This window comes from Mercenaria mercenaria, chromosome 2, assembly GCF_021730395.1.
Source record: "Mercenaria mercenaria strain notata chromosome 2, MADL_Memer_1, whole genome shotgun sequence".
NCBI classification, from domain to species: Eukaryota; Metazoa; Mollusca; class Bivalvia; order Venerida; family Veneridae; genus Mercenaria; species Mercenaria mercenaria.
Window position 1 is genome coordinate 18,554,305 of NC_069362.1, and position 24,069 is coordinate 18,578,373.

The 24,069-nt window shown below is 34.5% G+C and overlaps 2 protein-coding genes across 3 annotated transcripts in view; both read left to right on the forward strand.

The window, feature by feature from the left end:
• LOC123563413 (sodium/calcium exchanger 3-like) overlaps positions 1 to 24,069 on the forward strand; it is a 95,399-nt gene that overhangs the window by 64,922 nt on the left and 6,408 nt on the right. The window contains exons 2-5 of one of the 2 annotated variants that reach the window (XM_045356199.2): positions 12,034 to 12,845; positions 18,182 to 18,247; positions 21,561 to 21,796; positions 22,458 to 22,660. In XM_045356199.2, the coding sequence (XP_045212134.1) occupies positions 12,158 to 12,845; positions 18,182 to 18,247; positions 21,561 to 21,796; positions 22,458 to 22,660 (1,193 nt within the window). In that variant the 5' untranslated portion in view covers positions 12,034 to 12,157. The remainder of the gene's footprint in view (positions 1 to 12,033; positions 12,846 to 18,181; positions 18,248 to 21,560; positions 21,797 to 22,457; positions 22,661 to 24,069) is intronic. The other variant, XM_053531449.1, reaches the window with a different exon arrangement.
• LOC128548941 (uncharacterized) lies at positions 1,895 to 2,518 on the forward strand. The gene has a single exon (XM_053524677.1). It carries the CDS (start codon positions 1,895 to 1,897, stop codon positions 2,516 to 2,518), a length of 624 nt encoding a protein of 207 aa, XP_053380652.1.

Genomic DNA, 24,069 nt, shown 5'->3' on the forward strand with positions numbered 1-24,069 from the left:
ACCACTTTCGACATCTGAACTCCTCTGTCTGCCCTCTGAGGAGTTCTCACTGCAAGTCAGTTACGAAAAATTGCATAAAGCCACTTTCTTGTGGATAAAAGTCATAGCATAAGTCATCGCTATAAACCATTGATTACTTTAACACCATAATTAACTATGATTTTTACTCGTAGTCACATATTGGACAGAAAATGCCATTTTATGGAATGTTCCCACAACAAGTCCATCGCAGACCATGTTCTCACAGAAAGCAATTTTGTAATACAGTTCAGGTATAAAGATTAAATCTTTAACAAAATATGATGCGGCTTCAAAAAGTCTTCTCGAATTCTATAATTTGCAGGCTTTTTTTGTGTTATATATGTCTTAAAGAATGTAGAATGATGTAGCTTAAAGAGCGTGTTTTTTCTTAACATGCAATATATGTAAAATATAAGAACTTAATGTATCAGGATACAAATAACATATAATATAAGAATTGATGCGTAAGCCATTTATTTTTTTAATTATTTTAATTTTTCTATTTGCTAAATAGTTTGTATATCTGTGCAATTCAGTGATCATAAGTTCGATCTTGCAGAGAGGGCAGGCGGGACTCAGAAAATGAAAGTGACTTCAATAAAACGTGAACGAAATTCATTTAAGAAGTGTGCCATGTGAGTTAGATATGCCGGTGGTGCACACAGAAGTGATTAAATAATTCTACATACTCTGGAGATGGATCTTTACATACAAGGACGTAGCGCCCATTACGCAGTTTACGCAACTGCGTAATACTTTTTTGGCTGACTTGACTTTTTGAAATATGAAATATTGAAGAGCATGTTGTTTTTTTAAAAAAAATCAAGTTCATATCCAATGTATTTCATTTAATACACGTATAATTTATAAACATGATATGGTGTAAACGGGTTTGAACTTAGTGCAAGAGTACTGGGTACCGAAAGTAACCTAAATCAATAATCTGGGTCAGTTTTGACACCTGCCAAAATGTCACATTTAACTCCGTCTATACCGATGACGTCACTCCTACGTAGCACTAACTTGTCGTTTACATGTATGTGTAGCGATTCGGTTCTGGTCACTATTTAGAGTACAGCATTATATTAATATAATACACGTACGAGTACGCAAATATCTAACTGAATTTTTTTTCATACTTTGTAATTTCTGTAAAAATTACAGATTATATATGTGATAAATATATATCTATATACATGTATATATATTACAAAGGCATTTTTGAGCTCTATATAGATCTCTCTATATATATTTTTAATAGAGATGAGCTCCAGAAAACCTCCTCGACCTCTTCCTGGACAAAAGTCCATTTTCAGTGTTTTAAAACCCCACATTCTACTCCAGATGACAGTGAAAGTTCATCAACTGTTCCTGCTGATAATTCTCAGTCATTTTCGGATGACAACACAAAATCTTCTCCCAAAAAGTCCACATCTTCCCCAAAACAATTTCAGGCAGATCACTGCCATAATGATGGGTACTCAGCGGTTTGCTCCCTGGGTGCGCGGTTTCTAGACATTGGAACCATTGATGTCACAAGAAGACTCCGGATGTCTGATTCCATGAAAATGTCGACTTTAATATCAAGGTTTGAGCCTTCGCGGAGTTGGGTAAAGCCTAAAAGCACTCACAGCAAAAGCGGGGCAGCTAGGCGTGTACCTGACCTAGTGTTTGATACTGAAAACTACCCGTATTTAAGGTATAGTCCTTCAGTCAATGGTGTTTTTTGTGCACATATTTTTCTTTGTTTTTTTTTGTTTTGTCTTTAATTCATCTGAAAACACTCTCGTTGCTAAGCCCCTTGTAGACTGGAGCAATGTGTCTAGGATTATAGGGATGCATAAAAAATCACCTGATCCGTGACAGTAATGCAATGACTAAAGCTGACAAATTCATGAAAATATGTCAAAATCAAGAAAAAAGTGTTGTTGAGTTTGGCTCGAACGCTTACAGTAACAAGGTCGATAAAAATAAGAAAGCCTTGACATCTATTGTTAAAACAATAGTTTTGCTGGGAAAACAAAACATAGCCTTTCGTGGCAAAACAGAAGAAAAAAGTAACTTCAGAGCTTTGATAAATTATCGCGCTGAAGTAGACAGTGATTTGCACGACCATCTAGCAAATTCTCCCAAACATGCACAGTATTTAAGCCCCTCTATTCAAAACGAATTCATACATATATGCGGCAATCAGATTTCGGACTCTATCGTGCACCGTTGCCAAGATGCGAGGTACTTTTCTATTCTTGCAGATGAATCTGCTGATGTCAGCAATACAGAACAGTTTGCTTTTTGTCTGCGTTATATTGAACGTCAGAGTTCCGGGAAGCATGTGCTCCACGAGGATTTTCTTTCATTTGTTCAGACAACAGAAACAACAGATGAAACACTACACCAGTTGCTACTAGATGAAATACACAAACACAACCTGAACCCAAACTTTATCGTTGGACAAGGTTACGACGGTGCTGGGAACATGTCCGGTTGTCACCGTTGAGTGCAGGCAAGATTTTCTGCAGAATTTCCAAACGCAAAGTATATTCACTGTCGCAACCACCGTCTAAACTTAGCAATATGTCATGCTTGCAGGGTAGCGTTTGTGCAGTCGATGTTTACCGTTGTTGGGGATGTATTGTTTTTTATCACAAGTTCTCCGAAACGTCTCGGAGTTTATAGCTCTCATAACGATGACGGAGAAGCCTTAAAGAAGTTTTGCCCAACACGGTGGTCTCAGCACTCGGAAAGCATCACTGCTTTCTATACCCACTTCAAGTCAATTCTTGAAACACTTACTGACCTTCAAGTTGGCATGGACACCAAAACTGTCCACAGCGTCAAGCCTTCAAAAGGCTGTCCTGTCTTTTGACTTTGTTGTCGCTTTGTGTTGCGTCAGCGGTCCCTTAGATACATTGAATCCTTTGACGGATTCAATGCAAGACCCTCAATGTGACTTGGTCAAAGCAGCACAGCATGCTAAAGTTCTTCATGGGTTGCTATATGCGTTTCTTAAAATGCACCAGAATGCGTCTTTTCATGTTCTTTTTTTCAAAATTTTCCAGGGGGAGGTCCCCCGGACCCCCACCGGTGGGAGGGGGACACCCCCTCCCACACTCTCCCCCCTCGTACTGCGTACATTTTTCAAAATCCTGGCTACGCCCCTGACATATAAAATGATACTAAATTGAACGAGGATATGCTTATCTAAATGTATTTTACTTCTTGTGTGAAATTTTGGTTTTGTGAAGAAGCATGACGTATATCATTATCACATGATCCTGGATCGCTCACCTGAGGAAGTGTGCTATCTACTGAGACTTTTGACCCTGTGAGCTTTTTTACCTGACATGACCTAACGTTTAGCTTGATCTTGATGTACATGTACATGGGGACAACATGCAGCATCTGATAAAGTTTGGTGATGATTGAAGCAGAAAATGTTGCCTCTAGGCTGATGACCAGGCATTTCATAATATATTATTTTACTCCGTGACCTAGTTTTTGACCAATATGACCCGTTTTTGAAGTTGACCTAGATATGCAACTTCTGACTTAGCTTAAATATTTGACCTCTACACCGGCAAGTAATGTTAATTTAATATTTGACTGTGACCTACTTTTTGACCGTCCGTGACCCATATTTTTTAACTTCACCCAGATATCATCTAGATGTAGCTTCTGATTAAGTTAAATGAAAATTGAAACAAAAATCTAAGCTGATGACAAGGTATTTTTCAATATATTATTTGACATCGTGACCCATTTTTTGAGCCCACATGACCGATATTCCAACTTCAAAAAAATATCATTTAGATGCCACTTCTTACCAAGTTTGGTGGAGACTGAAGCAAAATTGTAGTCATTAGATTCTATAGATTGATGACGAGCTATTGTTGCACAAGGACACACGACAGAAAAAAAGGTGATCACAAAAGCTCACATTGTCACGGTGTGACAGGTGAGCTATTAAAAACAAAACCAAAAAAAAAAAAAAAAAAAACAACAACAAAACATTATAATCACAGTTGAAACAAAAATCACATCATTCCTGACAGAGAACTGAGAAAAAGACAGAAACAATCATGACTAGCACTTGGCAATAACACGTGATTATTGTAAATGATAAAACGTTAAAAACAAAAGGTGAAAGCAAGAAAATAGTGAGATTCTATCACGTGTTAATAGAACGTTAAAGATCCTAACATGGTATGATTGGATTCTAAAATCATATCACCCCATGAAGCTGGTTGCGTTACTCTCAATTGAAATATTCTGTCAAAACATTGGTGAGTGAGTACCGTATCTGAGTGATCAGAAATAAGTTCAGTAAACCAAGGCCTCACTGGGTTCGAACGAGTTAAAAATTTTGCTTATAGTGACGACATCGGAACACTTTAAAATCTAAAGACATTACAAATTTAAAATACATCTAAGTCGCTACGTAATTATCAATCGGAAATATCATTAACTTTAATTTGGGAAAATTTCAGAACAGTCCGTTGAAAATCGTTAGGTGGCGCATATTACCTTAAGCGTACCGACGTTGTCGCCACACGACTCTACGTGTAGCTCGATCGACCCTAGTGAGTCTACCTTATGAAAATGCTAATGTGTTAGTAGCGTAAAATAATCAATTTTAGGCACAAAATGAATGTCTGTGTAAAGGGCTGTAAACGTTCGTGGCTTATTTTGTATCAGTGTCAGTTTAACAAAGGGACATTTATACAGTTCATTCCAGATGTCATCATAAGTATCATCCAAGCAATTGATTTTAAACACTTAAATGGTATAAAGTATTAAATTAAATATAAACCTACATCTTACGTTGATGAAGAGAAAACGTCTTAATACTACTTAAGCTGGAACAGAAATTTAAACAAAGTTTGTAATTTCACTCGAATAATAATATGAGCCGTGCCATGGGAAAACCAACATAGTGGGTATGCGACCAGCATGGATCCAGACCAGCCTGCGCATCCGCGCAGTCTGGTCAGGATCCATGCTGTTCGCTAACAGTTTCTCTAATTCCAGTAGGCTTTGAAAGCGAACAGCATGGATCCTGACCAGACTGCGCGGATGCGCAGGCTGGTCTGGATCCTTGCTGGTCGCATACCCACTATGTTGGTTTTCTCATGGCACGGCTCATATGGCAAAGACCTTAACAAAGGTTCAAATTTTCGAAAATGATTCAAAGTAGTTTCGAAATTCTTAAAGGTACTCCACTGAGATTTTAACACTAGAGGACTAGAACAACAGTTTGCGGGTTTTACGTCATAGAAAAATTTGTTTCACTGGGTACTTCGTTTTGTCAGAATGAACGTAGTAGTGTAAAATCGCCGCAAAAACGAAACGTTTAACGTTCACATCACATCAAACTTTCTTGTGTGCCGTCCTGATGTGACGGTTTAGAGCCGACCTGTGTTTATATGAAGACGGACAAGTGTGGATATTGCATAGTCCTAATGTCATTGTGTGTGCATAGGTGTTCCCTGAGCTCTGACTTATTGAGTGCCTTTTTGCCACACGTATCACAAGTCAGACGTGTATCTGTCTTTCTTAGCTGGTGTTGTTTCCTCTCTGTTGAGGTGGCGAAAGCTTTTCCGCATTCTACACATCTGACATACATGTATAACTTTTTTAAATGTTTCATCATTAAAGAGTTTCATTGATTATTCTGCATGCATAGTTCCTACATATAATAGAATTGCAAACCTATGACGCTCAAGCTCCCTTTGAGACGAAAAGCCCCGGTCACAACAGACAAAAGGTAATGTACCCGATTGTCCCTTCTCATGAGAAATAATGTTACGTCTATGTCTGTATTTCTTTCCGCATGTTTTACAGATGTATGTGTTGTCGTCCATTCTATAGAAAAGACACATGGCAACTGAGTTGTCGTGAGAACAAAAAATTGCTTTCTGTGAGAACATGGTCTGCGATGGACTTGTTGTGGGAACATTCCATAAAATGGCATTTTCTGTCCAATATGTGAGTATGAGTAAAAATCCGAGTTAATTATGGTCTTAAAGTAATGAATGGGTTTTAGCGATGACATATGCTATGAATTTTATCCACAAGAAAGTTCTTTTTTGCAAATGTTCGCAATTGACTTGCAGCGAGAACACCACAGAGCGCACAGGTCGAAAGAAGTTGAACAGGAATAGCGTTAAAACGAGAAGGTTTTGGTGGGGAAATCGTAGTATCGGGGTAGCACTTTCAAATAGGTTTCGAATCATGTGCATGATATTTACACCGCATATTGAATAAAAGACTTACGCCCTGATTCATAATTTTTGTTTACCTTTTCACTTTCACTTTCGAGCTTGTAGCGGGAACAAAATGACGTAGCGCGATCACGTGATTGGGCACACTGTATCAAGTGTGTTCTTTAAGCCTGAGTAAATTGAAAGATATCAACGTTAATGGACTTTTAGCACACATCAAAATGACATCATATATTACGTCACATACAGTTAATGGGTCGTCTAAGGTTTACCTTTAAAGACAGAAACCCATCAAAGTAGAAAGTTTTGAAAGATTCATAACGCTAACTTATATTGTACATACATTCGTATGCCCGAGATAATCTAAATTTCCCATTTTTATCAAACTTCTGTTAACTAAATGTTATCTACAATAATGGCATTTTCTCTATTGATGATTATGTAACATTTAATGTTACTGTTAAATATCAATATTTCTTACTATTGTATTCGTGTGACACATTAAGACAACTGTGAAAGAAGTGTTGTAACCACCAAACTCGTCTTAGACACACAGTTAACTAGAGCAAAACTGACGTCATACCATTAAACTTAAATTGTGGGTTTCAAAACTGATTATTGCGAAATAGTAAGACGCCTAAGAGTACCTAGATTTTAACCCTTATCATGCTGGACACGATTGATTCTGCCTTTGCGACCAGTGTAGATCATGATCAGCCTGCACATCTGTGCAGTCTGATCATGATCTTCATTGTTTGCCATTCAGTCAGTTTTTTTGTTAAGCAACCCTTTTTACAGTTAATGATACTATCCAGATTTAAAGATGGACCAGTTCATTATAGAAAATGCAGCAAGGTAAAGGTTAAAATGCTCATTGTATATACACACCTGTAATGTTCAAATTGGATCTAAATATTCCGTTTGATTCACATCACCATTTACTTTGTACTAAAACTTATTTCTAAAATACGTTAGTAAGCTAACAAAGACATTTTCAACATTTTTAGATGAGTAGGTCTATCACTGCATTAGCAATTAAACAAAGTGCTCTGAATAATAGGTACATCCAAACCATAGTGCACACACGGATCCGTCTTCATCATCAAAGTTCTTGCTATTTGAAAATCCGAGACAAACAATCTTAGTACGAATAAAGAATTTTGACATAAGATTTTTAATACATTTTACAATAATTCACCAGTACAGCATATAAGTATAGTCTCACTTTGCATGGAAATATATAACAAGATAAGATTAGATAAGCTTGGGTAAGCTAAGCTAAGCTAATATAATGTCATAATGTCAACTGGGGATTATTTCTTTTAGTAATATTTTCCCGCTCATAAAAATTTTGAAATCTGTTTTGAGTTCGTATCTTTCTCCGTATTTTACAATCACTGCATCAAAACACTCAAGAGAGACAATAGACCACTATATAGTTCGTAGATAATTTGACTATCTGCAATTTTGATACTTTTAATTATTTATCAGATATTAACCAAATTCAGTGTTCACCGCCATATCTATTAACGTAAGTGAACATTATTATAAGGCACTCCTATAAATAGTCTGTTAGTACCGTTTACATAGATCATAGTTTAGTTTTGTTTCCATGTAAGATTGTGTGAAAATATAAAAGCTGGTAGACCCTATTCATGAGTGCAAGATATTTGATCTTATATGTAAAACAATTTTCCCTTCCTTTTATATTGAATTCCTATAGTTTTTTTATGCGCATCTTTCAGCCGACACTTTCTATGGAAAACTGAAGTGAAGTCAACATTTGTTGAAACATGTGACAGACAATCTTAAATAGGAGGAATCTTGAATGAAATAACATTTTTGATAAGTTTTATCAGTAATCAAATGTTGATACTGGTTTATGTTGTATTGACAAGTAACATGCCTGACAGGTATCTTGCCATTTTTGTGGTTGTGTTTTCACATCGCATTTTAGTACAAAGACAGTGTTGTTCATATAATGTAAGACAATTGACTTAGTACTGATAAGACAATATCTCCTTTCAGATTAATAAGTATTCAATTATAGAAATAATTAAGAATTTTTAAAACTTTTTTTTAACTTCTAGCAGATATACATGTAATCCATTTGGTCAGGATCGCACCAGTTTTCGTCCGAACAGGTGTTGTGTTCAAGCAGTCTTAACATAAAATTAAGCCTGGTGACCCATACATTTTTAGCCATTTTTATGCTCACAATACAATTATTTATACACAAGAAAAACAGGAAAAAAATCTATGAAACAGTTTTTTCAAAATTTAAAAAAATATTCTTCACTATGGATATTTTTCATTGAAAAAAAGTTCACAAAAGTGAATATGAAACAAGATTTTTTTTTTCATTTGTACCCATTATTGTAAGGATATAGTATTACAAATATGACCATGATAGCAAATAAGTATATAATAAAATCTGTAAAAAGAATAAACCTTATTGTGCTGTCTTGATGTACATTTTGGTCGGTATTTATAAAAAAAGCAGAAAATTATGAAAATGTTGAAAAATCGCTGGCAGTTTCAGCAACAGTGGGTGTGTTCAAAACCATTTTTCACAAAAACAAGCCTGGTGACCAATTGTTTTTATTTGTTCATTGTTTTCAGCACAAATTTTCCTATCATATATGTGAATTTGAAAAAATTCTATGAAAGGAAAAAACTATAGGAATTCTCTTTATCTCATTCAATAATTTTTTACCAAATCTTACTCGCTTTGTATAGCCATATAGTGAAAAATATATATTTGCTACTTTTCGCTATGAAAGGACAAAATGAATTTCACTCTTATATTTCAATAGTACATTAATACTTAATATAATACAAATGAAGGAAAACTGCATATCATACCTGTTCTCATAAAACACTCGAGTACTTACAGAAACAGCATGCAAAATTTACAATGATATTCATGCCTTTCAAATTTCAATATATAAAATATAATGTGTACCAAACTTCATACATCGTTTTTCCTCAATCCGAGTTTCATTACATTGATTAATTCATATTTTATTGCTTAACACATAATACACAGCACATATACATAATGGGCAACAAAAGCAAATGGGTTTGGCTACAAAATAATTACAACATTAGAATTCAGCCCTTCCCAAGTTTCATTACTTTACTATACTCGCTTGGGACTGTGCATGAAACCGTGTGTGCACATACCATTAACAGTAACTTAAATGATTAATATGAATTTATTCGCAATTAACAGATTCAATATTTGTTGTCAACCCATGCGATTAAAAACACGGTACATTATTTTGTTGAATGTCATTTTTCAGTTCAGTATCATATTTAATACAGCAAATATGATTATTTATTTATTTAAAGTACCACATACAATATCATTTTATTATATATTGAATATAATGAATGTGATATTAATTAGGTTATGTGATAGTGTACATTGTATTTGGTTGTTGTTGTTGTTGTTGTTGTTCAGAGGGCCACATTTAAAATTAAGATGTATCATTTGTACATTGTACTGATCTATATCTTCATGTGCTACCTTCTATAAATAAAGATGTTATTATTATTATTATTATTATTATTATTATAAGAAACATTACAAACATATTTTATTGTCAATTTCGCTAAAGGATTTAATGAAATTTTACAACTTTTTGAAACGACGTACATAACATACAGCTTAACATAATGCCTTATATAACATGTAGATTAATAGATAACACTTTTAACATAACAATCGTAACTATTTTGCACTGATCTGCTGCTTGGATTTAGAGGATTTATTTAAGTTCAAGATTTGCAAAGAAATGGTCATCTCCCGTAATGTCTTATATATTGCATTGTATTCGATAACCAGAACACAGTCATTTATTCCTTAGTTTTGCACTGGTAAAGTAATACAATTCTGAAACGACATGATGACTGTGGGCCTATGTCACATCTTAACGCACGTTTTCCACGAGCATCTTCTGTGAAAAAAAGTCCAGTCCATTTTTCTCATGACGACATGACGTATTTAAACAAATTTAGCCTCTGGAAAGCTCCGCGTTTACGTATTTAAGAATCATTAGAGATTGGTATACATACTTATATAAATCATGACTCTTTTTTCAGAGTGAACTTTTATGTTCTTTCTTCTGAGATAATCATGTAATTGATATGAATACAAGTTATACCATCAATTACAAAATACATTTGAGCCGCACCATGAGAAAACCAACATGGTGTGTTTGCGACCGGCATGTATCCAGACCAGCCTGCGCATCCGCGCAGTCTGGTCAAGGTTCATGCTTTTCGCTTTCAAAGCCTATTGCAATTCGAGAAACCATTAGCGAACAGCATGCATCCTGACCAGACTGTGCGGAAGCGCAGGCTGATCTGGATCCATGCTGGTCGCAAACGCACTATGTTTCATTAAAACCTCAAAATGCGCTGAATGGAATATCCATATATCTATATATCTATATACAATTTTCTGTATCGTGTCTTTTATCAAATGTTGCACTTGTTACACAATGAATGAAAGGCCTTTGCTATCGTTTTTTCTTTTTTTTTACTTTTCCCCCAAAAAGTCAGTCAAGTGTTCCATTACATTACACGAAAAAATAATATTTTGCGTGTAATTTTGCATATAAATAGAACAATGTATTCCTTCGCTGGTCTTCTCAACGGCCTGTGGTATACGCTTGCGGGCTTGTTAGTAGTTTGAACATGTTACAGTTTCCAATTCAGTTTTGCGATCTCTACATCAATATGCTTTATTTTTTAGAAGCGGAGTTGTTGAACACATTTCAGTATCTTTACATTCGTAAGTTATCATGCAAGTTAATGAATAAATAAGGTGGTCTTTTATCTTGGACTAGGTTTTGCTAGATAGTTGTGTGGTAGTTCCAAAGTGCTACATTGTAGTTTCCAAGAGTACAAGCTCATTTAGTGAAAGCATTTTAATATCCCATAATAGCCTAAAGTATCGTTTATCATAATGAGTATTGACCTTTCATAGATCTTAAACTACGGGCATGTCTTTCAATTCTATAACTGTTATTGCTTTATCTGACACGGTGCCAGAAAATCCATCGATCATTTTACGCTATGGTTATGGATAAATTTAAATTAAAGTACCTCAGCATTACGCGATGCAAGACTTTTACGTCTATTGATAGAACCCAAATAGTACTCCGCTGCTATTGGTTACTAGACAATGAAACAATAAATATTTTCACTTGTTTGTTTCCTACAAGAGTGACTGGAGTGAAAAATTGATTTAAATCAACGCGTCATCAAATTTCTAGATATTTGTTTGTGTTCGGTATTGGAGTATTATTTATTAATGTAGATGGCAATATCACAGTTGGATTTATTCTGCGGTAAGCCAAATGAGAGATTGCTGGGTATGAAATTAAACCTGTAATTCTTTCATTTGTGTTATCAAATTCAAATCGAAATAATATTTTCAGGGTTTTTATATAGGAATATTTTGAATATGTGAAAAATAACAAAAGACATTCGAGAGAACACAAGATAATACAAATACAGGAATTATACATGTAAATTGAATGCTTCGTTTTCTCTTTTCAGAATATTTCCTCGTGCATTGACTTTTTGATTCATTCGCTTTGATATTTGAACAAATTTAATAAATCAAGCATTTCTTAGTTATATGAATGAAAAAGGATTATTTTTTCTGATTTATTTTACATTCTATTTTATCAAGCAAATACCATTGAAAAAGATTCTATCGTTACAAGTAAAATTCAAGTAAGTATATTACAAGTAATACGGTCTATTTCTTTTTCAGGAAAGACAACAAAAACAGCGGCGAGCAGAGGAACACAGTTTGCTAAGACTGAAAATCGGAGACAAATAGATAACCAAACGGCGTTTCCATTTGATTAAACTGAATAGTTCAAAAAGCTAATATAATGAGTTCTACAATAGATCTTGATGATTACACGTGCGCAGACAAGGGTTTATTTTTACCCATCATTAATGAATACACGTGGTCATTAGGCATTAGGATATTTTTGTACCTTCTTGGAATGATATGGTGCTTTCTTGGAATCGCAATCGTGGCCGATATGTTCATGTTAGGCATAGAAAAAATCACAAGTAAGACTAGAATGATAAAGATTTCTAACCCCAAGGCAAAAAATGGGTATGAAGAAATTGAAGTCAAAGTTTGGAATGACACAGTAGCTAATTTGAGTCTCATGGCTTTTGGTACAAGTGCGCCGGAGATTTTGTTAAACGTGGTTGTAGTTTGCGGAAGTGGATTTAAACCTAGTGACCTCGGTCCGGCAACAATCGTCGGTTCAGCAGCATTTAATTTATTAGTCATCACAGCTATATGCATTTGTTCTATTCCAATGGGAGAATCACGAAAACTTGCAAATATTCGAGTATACTCAGTGACGACATTCTTTAGTTTATTTGCATATGTGTGGCTGATTTTAGTGCTTCTGGTAATAACGCCGGATGTTGTGGATTTATGGGAAGCGATAGTGACGTTTCTGCTTTTCCCAGTCCTAATTGTGACGTCATTTTTCACAGACAAATTGTACTGCTGCAGAAGAAGCAATAAAACTTCTTCAGAGGTGGAGATAGGAATAGGTAAAGTATTTTTATTTTAACTTGGATATTTTTGATATCATTTAATACATTTCTTTGTATCCATATATGAAGTAATTTATACTGTATAGACCATAAGAACTAAATCCTATTTTCAAAAATAGCAGGTAATCATTACACGCCCATTAAGCATTTTCAAATCAAGTTGACCGCCAAAGTAATGGTGATAAAAAATGTGACCAACATATTTTGCGGGACTGGGTGTTCTTCTTAAAAAAATAGATCTACAACTTTGTTAAATATAGCAAAAAAATCACAAACTGGACAATAATGCAAAGGGATAGGAAGCGTAGCATTATTTCCGTAAGTTTTATATTAAATTGGAATAGTATATAATTGAATTAGACGAAATTTTCTTTAAAGTGCTTTTATAACAAAGCTCCTGCTATAGGAAACTATAGTGACCAAAACAACGTACATGGCGGCGTCAGTATGTTAGTTATATTTACGTATTATTTTATTCAGGTATTTGATAAACCATTTCTTCGTCAAACAGTAGTTAGATTAGATTTAGTCTTTTCAAGTATTTCAGTGATTTATTCATGTTCGTAGTGAATTCGTATTTTGTGAGACGACTCTTATGGTCTTAAAAGGTATAAATGGTATTTTTTTCTACAAGTGTGTTACAAAACATTGTTTCACTAAAATATAAGAAAAGTTGCATTTTCACTGATCTCCTGTTTGCCAGATCTCCATAATCTCTTGACTATTTTTTTTATAATTGATATTATTTTATAATGAAATGTTAAAAGTAATTGTGACACTGTTCTAAATCAAATATTTATTTACACTTATAGTACGTTCCTCTAACGTTTTTGTTTTAATTATTATAGCCTGGGGTCTTAAAGAATTTCATGCAAAAGGAACAGGTTTCAGTCACGTTTTCTTTCCTCCATATTTTTGTCTGTGGAACAATGCTTTCATTCTAGGGATGGGAATTTCTACTTTACCTTTTCACTAGTTTCCGCCGGTTTAGCCTAACCCATCAAAATCTTGTAAACCCCTGCATGGAATCAGATAGACCCTTTCTCGTGTCGAAAACTAACTTAAAAGTAACACAAGCATTCTGTTTCATTTGTATTACACACTAACAGTATTATGCTTAGAGTTCTTGTGCGTTTTATTTTACCTGTCTTGGCGGAGTTAAGGACGCTCGCTACAGTTTCGTATTTTTTTTTCTCAATAATAGATTTTGATGAAATGTTTTGTATTAAAAGATCATGTTATGATGTATTGAAAAATGAAATAAAAATACTAGGTCACCAGCTTTGTTCCAATTTAATTTGCCCCTAGATATGGTGCTATTTTAAACATTTTTCAAAATTTCTGTAATCCTGAAATATATTTCAGTAAAGTACAACAATCAGCATAAATTTGATTATCTAAGCATTTTTATAACGGAAAACAATATATCTATTTGAAACATGCTCAGAGAAATCAAAAGAACATGATTTTGTAAAGAAAGGAATACTTGTTCAGAAGACCCAAGGGCTACTTTTGCATATTTTTGTCAGTTTTAAGTTGGTACTTCTGCTATTTTATCTAGTTTCACATAATAGAATTTAATCAAACTCTGCACATACCTTTGGTTATGTCTACCTAATCTAAAACAAAAAGAAGATTGATAGGTCACCATATTAGATTTCGCTTAAATCTAATTACAACGAGGTGGGGTGTGACGGGCATTTATACAACGCAGGTTGGCACGAAATACTCTTTCAGTGTTTGAACAAATGACATAGAAATGTATATATAAAATTATCAAATGGCAGATTTCTTAATAATCGGATTTTAAGGTGTTTTTGAAGCATTTTGATGGCATAGAACGATGAAAGTTTCCGCCCTTTTTTTAACAAAACCTATAGTTTACGAATGTACGGTACGGGTACGGTACAAGATTAGAAACAGCTTTGACTCAATGCAGAGTTGGAGCGTTGGTATAAATAACAGACTCCAGTATATGTCGGATTGAAGCAATTTGAACTAAAAGTACTTTAAATGTATATATTTTGTAACCATGGTGATACTTTTCTTAACCTTTAGTCAGTATATTATACATTTTGTACATTAAATGCATGCAAACATACAATAATTTGCGAATTTTTGCCGTACGCGACATTAGATAATCACTTCCTGGCATGCGCAGAAGACCGCACCAACACTGCAGTGAGCTACATCGAAACCAAATTGGCACGGTGTTGGGGTAAATATCGACACGTCCGGAAAAACTGTAGCGAGTGCCTTTAATCTCTGACTTATGCAAATAATGGTAATTTCAAGAAACGAGCAAATGTTTAATTCATTCAATGCTACATTGATTACCATGCAAGGTAGATTGCCACTGAATAAGAAATCAGGTTGCCGAATATACTACATATCCTGCACAATAATGCAGTGGACCGTCGCGAAACCCCGCCCCACCAGGCCGATTAAAACGCACAATACAATGTGTTACAATTTGCAACCTCTCAAAGTTTCTTGGTACAGGATATTTTCCTTGGATCCCTCATGTAACATTGTCTCCAATAAATCATTTCGTTACCTTTTTTTCAGATTTACCTCTCTCTGCTCTTGCAATATCTTGTTTTATATTATTGTTGTGGTAAATAATGCACTTGGATACTAGCATATCATACAGTTTGTTAATGCTTATTTCATATCTAAAATAACTCTCCCTAAATCAGTACCGCAGTTGTTACCAGGTTGGACTACGTAGATGGAGATTTTGGTTCGATTCCCCGTCGCGACTGATATCCCGACTATTGTTCAGTGCTAGGTTGTTACTTAAATTCCGCAGTATCATCCTAGACTGGTTGCTATACAGTTAATATTACACATAGCTCGACTGGAAGTAAATTGTTCCATCCATTCCAGGCGGGTTATTTTGTCGGTAGCTGGCCAGGTTTCATTAGAAACTGTTACCATTAAGAATCGTTTACATTAGAAACTATCAAACTGACTTGCGGAAGGTCAGTGTTCTGTTCTTGTGTTCGCATGTGCCTGAAGGAATGCCCAATAATCAGTATGACTTAAGTCCTACAAATAACAGTTTTAATGAATATCAGGATTGGATTGGAACTAATGGCAACTTATAACGTAATTGTGACTGTGGCTAAAGTGAACTCTGGCTAATTTGAAGGTTTCGCGGGTCAGAAACCAAGTCTATACTGAATAAAACAAGCACACGTCAGTTTTGTTTCTTTTACGATATTTTTCTAATCATTTGAGGTTTTTGTTTTCAACCTTTTTGTTTCGATGATTGTCTTTTTAAAAATTCTTTATGCACAAATTAGTACTAGAATGTTTTTTTTTTATTCCCTTAATGTTTAAAAACATAAATTGATTTTATTCCGGATATTTATATTTGTCATTCAATGACAGCTATGATTCGGCATTTTTCTGAGCCTTTTCTTTATTTGTATTTCAATATGACATAATTCATCAAACTCGCAGTGTGTCTATATCACCTGATACACTGTCTGGAGTATTATTGACAAAGTGATAAACGTGTTTGAAGTGTTTTTTATTCCCGGACATCGAAGATACTTTCTTTGTTTTATCGATTACATGTCTTTGTTTTACGTCATCTGCAATCAATCCGGAGATGACAACTAGTCCTTCAGATTCGCCCGGTGGAGAAAACTTCCAACTTATATGCTAGTAAAGCAATAAAGGAAGAAAAGAATCAAAGAAATCAGTGACCTATTTCAGTTACATTGGAAACAATATATTGTTGTTTATTTCGTTAATATTTTTGAATATGCAGTTCCTATGTTTGACAATGGTTTTAAACATTTTACATGAGAATCACAAGGGAAACAATAAACAATTGCTTTAATGACCATCAAAGAAAAAACAGTCAATTGACAAAGTCCGAGTGCAAGAAACTAGTCATAAAGTCTTTTTTTCCATTGCTAGATTGTTTACGTTTCACTCGATTAAGTATAGCACTGAATTATCAACGCCAGTGAGGCGCAGTTAGATGTTGATATAACAGCATTCGCATCCGAATGTCAGTATTTGAGCGAAAGAATGCTGATATTTGTTAGGTCGACACAGTTAATGTGGCTAAAACAGACATACAGATCATTACAAGTATAAATATTTACGGGCTCAGAGTTTAGTGATTTTTTTTTCTGAATGAAATATCAATGTTTGACACTTTTCTATATTATCGTTGAGCCATTGGTGATACAGTGGTTTAAATTCAATATCGATACTTTTTAATTAATCTCCAAAACCGCCAGTTAAGTATTTGTCTGGGTCAGCGGCCGAGCGAGCTTAGCCTATATAGTTAGATTAAGATAAGTTATGATGTTAACAATTTTATTCTTTTTTTCTGCAAGACCTGTTCAGAAATTAATTAATAAAAACAGAATAGTGCAATTTAACTAATTCGATTTGTAGACTGGTGGAATTCTTAATTTATAAGTCCATAGATAATATATTTGAGCCGTGCCATGACAAAACCAAGATAGTGGGTCTGCGACCAGCATGGATCCAGACCAGCCTGCGCATTCGCGCAGTCTGGTCAGGCTCCATGCTGTTCGCTTTTAAAGCCTATTGGAATTGGAGAAACTGTTAGCGAACAGCATGGATTCTGACCAGACTGCGCGGATGCGCAGGCTGGTCTGGATCCATGCTGGTCGCAAAGCCACTATGTTGGTTTTCCCGTGGCACGGCTCATTTCAACAAGTCAGACGTTAAATGCTTAAATTCATTCAAAACAAAGAAAAACATGATGTCTACAGTATGCCTCCATATATTTGATAACATGAAACCTTCGATGATTTAAATCATTTAATTTCGTGGAATGGAATTCATGAAAAAGGCAGGTATTTTTCAGGGTATTTAAATTTGTTGACTTGAAATTGTATTTTCTCATTTCGTTGTAATTCCATTCCATATTTCATATATCATTTCATAAATATGTTCATTCCATATTTCATATATCATTTCATAAATATGTTCAATAGCCTGAATAGGATTGACAATACTGAACTAAATAGAAAAAATAGTGCAACAACACACACTGAATACGTCACGCACCCGATATGAAATTCAGGCGTCAGTGTATGGAAAAATATTGACGTTTCCGGTACCAGTGTAACTTAACGGGGAATAGAAACTAGTATGTAATAGCATTATATATAATGATGACTAAATCATGTCCATTTATGCACATGATGTGTATTGCCGTACTATACAAGAGAAGTACATAGGTGTGTCTGTTAAATTGCCTTTGACGTAGCGGACTGAAATAACAAAAGAAAACCAAATTTATCATTGATATAATAGGTATAAATTTGCCTTTTCAGATTCAGGGACGTATGCAAAAGCTATTCATGGTAGAACCGGGGATAATATTAATGCATATATTCTTGGTAATTTCAGTGTTCCCATGGCAATATACATGTATACAAAGCTCTATATACGTTAACGCTATAGAATACTGCTTTTCCCCAAAATATGTTATGCAAGTATAGTCATTAGGAAGCATGTTCCCACTATGTTATGTTTAATTGTCTGATATATTTGGATGTATGCTATATGTAATACAAACGCTTTTTATCTTTTTTTTTTAAATTTTTATTATAAACATTTTCTTTTGCTTCATTGTGCTTAGAGTGTAATAGTGATTCTTCATGCAAAGGTGCATAGTCTAATTTTTATGCTTCAGCAATTTATACTTGCCAAATCTCATTTCAGTTTATTTTATGGTATTTTAGTTTGAGGCGATGGACATTCTGTAATGTTTATGCCTTAATAAATTAATCTTGAATCTTGAAATCTTGGTACCACTTGGCGTCTTGAGGAGCAGATTTGGTCAGTATAATAAAATTTCTGTTGGTCAAGAGTTATTTTTTAGGAAAAGACATTGGCATAAATACATTACGCTAGTTTAATTTTCAATGAAAACCGATAGGATGTTGCAGACGACAAAAATAGATATAACCTGTGATTTTGCACATTTTGTAATAAACAATGCATATTGTAATATGTTTGCTGGCAGTATAGTCATTGACCTACCAGAATCATACGATATCGTAAAAGCTTTTCGACATATGCACGTGAAGAAAAAATAAAGTCTGTCTATTTCTGCGCGGGAAATAAACAATCATATCCAGTTTCTAACATCATTTCTCGGCCACTTTTAAGAAATATTAAGCCATTGTTTGTTTCCAAAGGCCATTAATTGGAGTACATTTGCTCAGACTTTCAATAAAATCTATAAAAAGATCCTTTAGAAGCATCAAATACAACCAAGAAAAAATAATATTGGACTTAGTTTGACTGAGTCTGTTCATGAGAGGTAGTGAAATGCGCAACGCCCTTCACGCCGCCTAACACCGGCTAAAGCGAAATTCTGTTATAGATTAACTGATTGTACTCCGTGATCCTAAAAGACCAGGACTTTTTACAGTCGCTTCGAATCTGGTCATGCTAGAAACTGAATGTGATACCAGTCAGCTCAAATTATAAGTTATTAATGGCAAGCGGTTATCTAATGCTGTTAGTTCAAGCTATACGACTAGCAAGTTCTAATGTTGTCTTTTTAAATTAAGTGACAAGTAATCAAATGCCGTCGTTTCAAATTAACTGGCAAGTAATGTAATGTAGAAGAATGTAAAAGTTTTGAGTTTATTGGCAAGTAATAAAGAATTCAGTGCCTGGCATGTTATTTTATGCTATCGTTTTAAGTTGACTGGTAAGTAATCAAGTAATCTAATGTCGTCGTTTTAAGCTCACTAACAGGTAATCTAAAGCCGATTGCCGTAGTTTTAAGTTGATCGGCAAGTAATCTAAAGCCGCGATTTGAAGTTGACTGGCAAGTATTCTAACACCGTCATTCTAAATTGACAGGCAGGTAATCAAGAAATCCAATGCCGGTGTTTAAGTTGACTGGCAGGGATTCAACTATAGACCGGTCATAGCACAAACTATAAACCAGCGATTTACATAAGGGGTCATGTATCAATATTTGTTACAGACCGGTCTATAGTTCAGCACATATTTTGCTGGGCTAGAGTCAAATTTTTAAGACAAAATATGAAATATTATTTCTAATGTTAGGCAGTATAAAACACTTACTAAATATGGCCTCCTGGTCGGTAGTCAAATCTTTTGAACTCTATTGAATGGCTTGTCGGTCAGTAGTAAATACTATTGACCCGATCCTTTAGTAATAGTTCTGAATACTGACCGACAAGCCATTCAGTATATGTATAACAACATCACCGTATTCAAGACAAATGGTATCAGGCAAATACGGCAGTTCAAAAGTCATTACGCTTCTTTCATATACTTACTTACAATTACAACTTTATTCTATAAGCGGCTTTGTTTTGGTCTTTGTTACAGCACACTGTTGATTGTATTTTTCATGTGATATTCGATAGAAAGTCAATACGTTACGTTCTGAATATTGCACTGGATATTGATGACATTTTAAGCTGGAATTTAGAAAATTCCTCTCATTATGATTCTATTTTTAGTTTTGTTTAAAACGTTGCACACGACAAATTAAAGCTAAATTAGCTAATTACCTAAATTAAAGCTTATTTAGCTTGTTTCAAGCTAAAGGATTCGTTTCAGATTTTTACTACCTGCACGGTTAGGATGGAAAAGAAAGGGTTTTCTATCGCTGTAATCAAATGATATTGCAAAATTTCAATGCTTTCTGTTAATGACTTACTGAACATTTAAAACATAGCATGGTGGAATCTGAAATTAGCTATTGAATGTAGTATCCTTTGGATGGTTTCGGTTGTAGCGTTTCAAACTTTTCACATCTCCAAAAAGTCGTCTATAAACTATCAAACAAGCGCTGAAGCACTTGGAACCAGATCTGTCCGGCCATTACTTGTGTTCACTTAAACTTGAAATAGAAGTTAATTATTTGTCTGTATATAAACGCTTCTGATAACAACAGGTATCCCACAGTGTTTACAACCAACGTAATTCCAAAATGTAGACACCAAATACATTATGGTCATACATCTGCTTAAACCTTTGCTTAATTCCTGTTTGTGTAATAGCCAGCTGATAAAGTTCGATACGTAAATTGTCCTCTTCGGAAAAAATCGTGCATGAAAGCTATCAAATAATTATACAGATTGCCACAGGTCTTACCGAATCTATATTAGGTCATTCACGTTCTTTTAAATTGTTTTTCATGATTTGACCTCACGCGAGATTTCGCAACAAAAAGTGGAAATAATTAAGGTAAATCTTTGTGGTACCCGATTGAATATCACGTGCACGCATGAAAAGTCATTGTTCTTGAAAGAAAGTTTAGTGTTAAGGATATTTGTTATTCTCAAAGTATCGTGAAACAACGGCTGCTCTGCGCTACATATGCAACGATAGCTGAGAACCATATTTTGCAAGCGCAAATTTGTAAAGTGCATTATCAAATATCTATACGTAGTTCTACTGACGTTTGTAACCTTATTATAACATAAAATATACGAGAACATTTATATTAATACTTGCTTAGTTTGTGTATTAGATATTAGTTTGTAAGGGTGTTAGATAGGATAAACCAACCGATAAAATGCCAACATTTGAACTATATGAAAGTAGAAAATATAGTATGCTGGTCAAAGAAGTAGATTAATGATAATAATTTTTCATGCAATATTTTGTAAAAGTGTTGCATTTGTCATTTTAAATGGATGCTTACTCGTTGAACAGATATAGACAACAATGTTGGAAAGACAGGTGCTTCTAGAGACGACACAGTTGACATCATACATCTCGCAAAGGAGCTTGGGAAATACAAAATACCGGAAGAGGAAGCTGCAAAGATTGCAGCCAATAAGCTGTCACAGAACATATCACATAACTCGGGCTGGTACCGTATTCAGGCCACGCGTAAAATAACTGGTGGGCAAAGGCTGGTTCCTAAAGTCAAGAGTACATTTAAAGATGTATGTAGCACTTGAAAGTTTTTTTTAATGAAAAATATTCATCACTTAACGCTATATATGCTATTTTCCGAATTGTCGCAAATTATCGTTTATTTGTTATAGATTTAAAAGGTGGTAACTTTTTTCTATATAGCTTAGATATCACAATCGTTTTATACCCTTAATGTGTGAACCTTTGATCACAAATTATTCAGAAACCTACAGTAGGATTAGCTGCCATAAATATACACTTTATAGGACTTTTGTACGCACTCCTTCCGTGTTGAAACATAAAAACGCTAAGTACGTTAAATGATGGTAGATTAAAAGCAATAAAATTCTGTAAGAATGAGATTGACGTCAATGAGTACTTTTAACCACTGCAATAAAATATCGTTGTGATCTTGATATAAATACTGGAAGAGAAATGAAACAAGTAATGTCAAATTCGTTATACGTTTTCCGTAAATATTTTAAGGTTGCTCTTTTGCAAAAGACATTTTAAGTTTTCACATGTTGTACATAATATTTGCGGTTAAATTATTCCTGTTTTTTTATGTACTTTAGGGATCGGCTTGTGTATTTATTCAGAAACTTCGTTAACTTGGCATTTTACTTTTATAATTGTATTTAATCTGCAAGTAATTTTGCAAGTTTTTCATGTTTATTTTTCTGTTTTCAGTTATATCTGAATGTTATGACGAAACAATCCTTTGGTTCTCCTGAAAAAGACACCACAAGTTTGTCGTGTGTTGATCTCAGCGAAAACGGCAGAAAAGCAGTGGTAGAATTTACATCAGCCAGTTGTGCCGTGCTAGAGAACGAGGGTAAAGTCCGTCTTGAAATCCGTAGATACGGAAGACTGGACTTGCCAGTAGCGGTCAAGTATGTCATTTTTATTACACCATAATGACTTCGCTGAAGCAATTATCACGTACTTTATAAATGACAGTAGATGTCGTGTCTCAATTAACTGGAAAGTTTGATATTGTCTCATTACGATTATTAGGTCTTATGGGGAAAATAAGATATTGTGGTTGTTGCTAATTTCTAATACGGTAAGGTTATATGGAAAACTGTGCAGTTACAGTAATAGGTACACGTATATCGGATAATGAACTATATACAACTGTTTATGCAAATGACCAAAGCAATGACGTTATCAGTTTTTCACGGTGTTGGCTGCCAACATGAATTTAATGTCCTGACAATACTTTTTATTTCATTCATTTAATACCCAAAGAAGAACGATACAATTAAAAATAGCGCCCTTGAAAAATAAACCTCCCAGTAACGACCTTCAGCCACCTACATAACACATTATACGGTTATAAACGCCGTTGTCTCCTCGTAAATTATTAATCAGCATTTAGACTTTCCTATCTCTTCAGTAAATCTCGGGTCAAAAAATGGTCAGGAAAACGCATTAAAGATAGCCCTGATTTTAGTGAGCCAGACATAACTATTTTAACTGTATTTCCACAGAAGGAGACACGCTTTTTGTTGTCATTTATATCTTTTCTTGATTATACCTTGTCATTTTTAGAATGATAAATGAGGGCTATTAGCAATTTCTTAAAACCCAGCTAATTGAGATAAGATTGTGCATAGAGATAATCAAAGATTCAATGCCCTCACAATTGTTGTGGGAGTTATGTTAGTGGTTAAAAAATCGGAGGTGTTATTTCACACAGGCTTTTGAGAATTGAATTAGTGGTGGTGTTGTTCATAGGAGTTACACTAACCATGGTGTATTTTTAGATACGAATAGCTTGCAAAATGACACGTAACCATAGGTATTTATCTGTTCTTATAATACTAGTTGACATTCCAATATGTTATAAAGATTCATAAACTTTAACATTCAGTTGAACATAAAGTAATTAAAATCAGTCACTAAGAATCAAGTAATATGGAAGCTGAGAGGGGACATTTCAAATTTTATTTTATCTTGTTGCCACGAGATTATATGCCGTAGCCACGACATAATATCTCGAGGTCACAAAATACGTGTATTATCTCATGGCCAGGAGACAAGTATACTTCGTTCCAACATATTTCATCATAGCCACATAATAATCATCCGATAGAAGAGCAAAACCAGAAACTTCATGAAGATGCACGCATGTCATAGAGTTAAAATATGACCTTTGCCAGAGGACGGTGAATGTTAATGGTCACAAATCGGTCGCAATTTTTGTAAACGGATGATTATGTTTTGGCAAATGACGATAGGGTCTATATCTAGGCAATTTTCGGATAAGGGCTAAGTGTTTATATCTTTTTTTAACACT

Excerpts from the sequence above, each read along its gene's own strand:
- LOC128548941 (XM_053524677.1), top strand. The coding sequence starts at position 1,895 with ATGACTAAAGCTGACAAATTCATGAAAATATGTCAAAATCAAGAAAAA.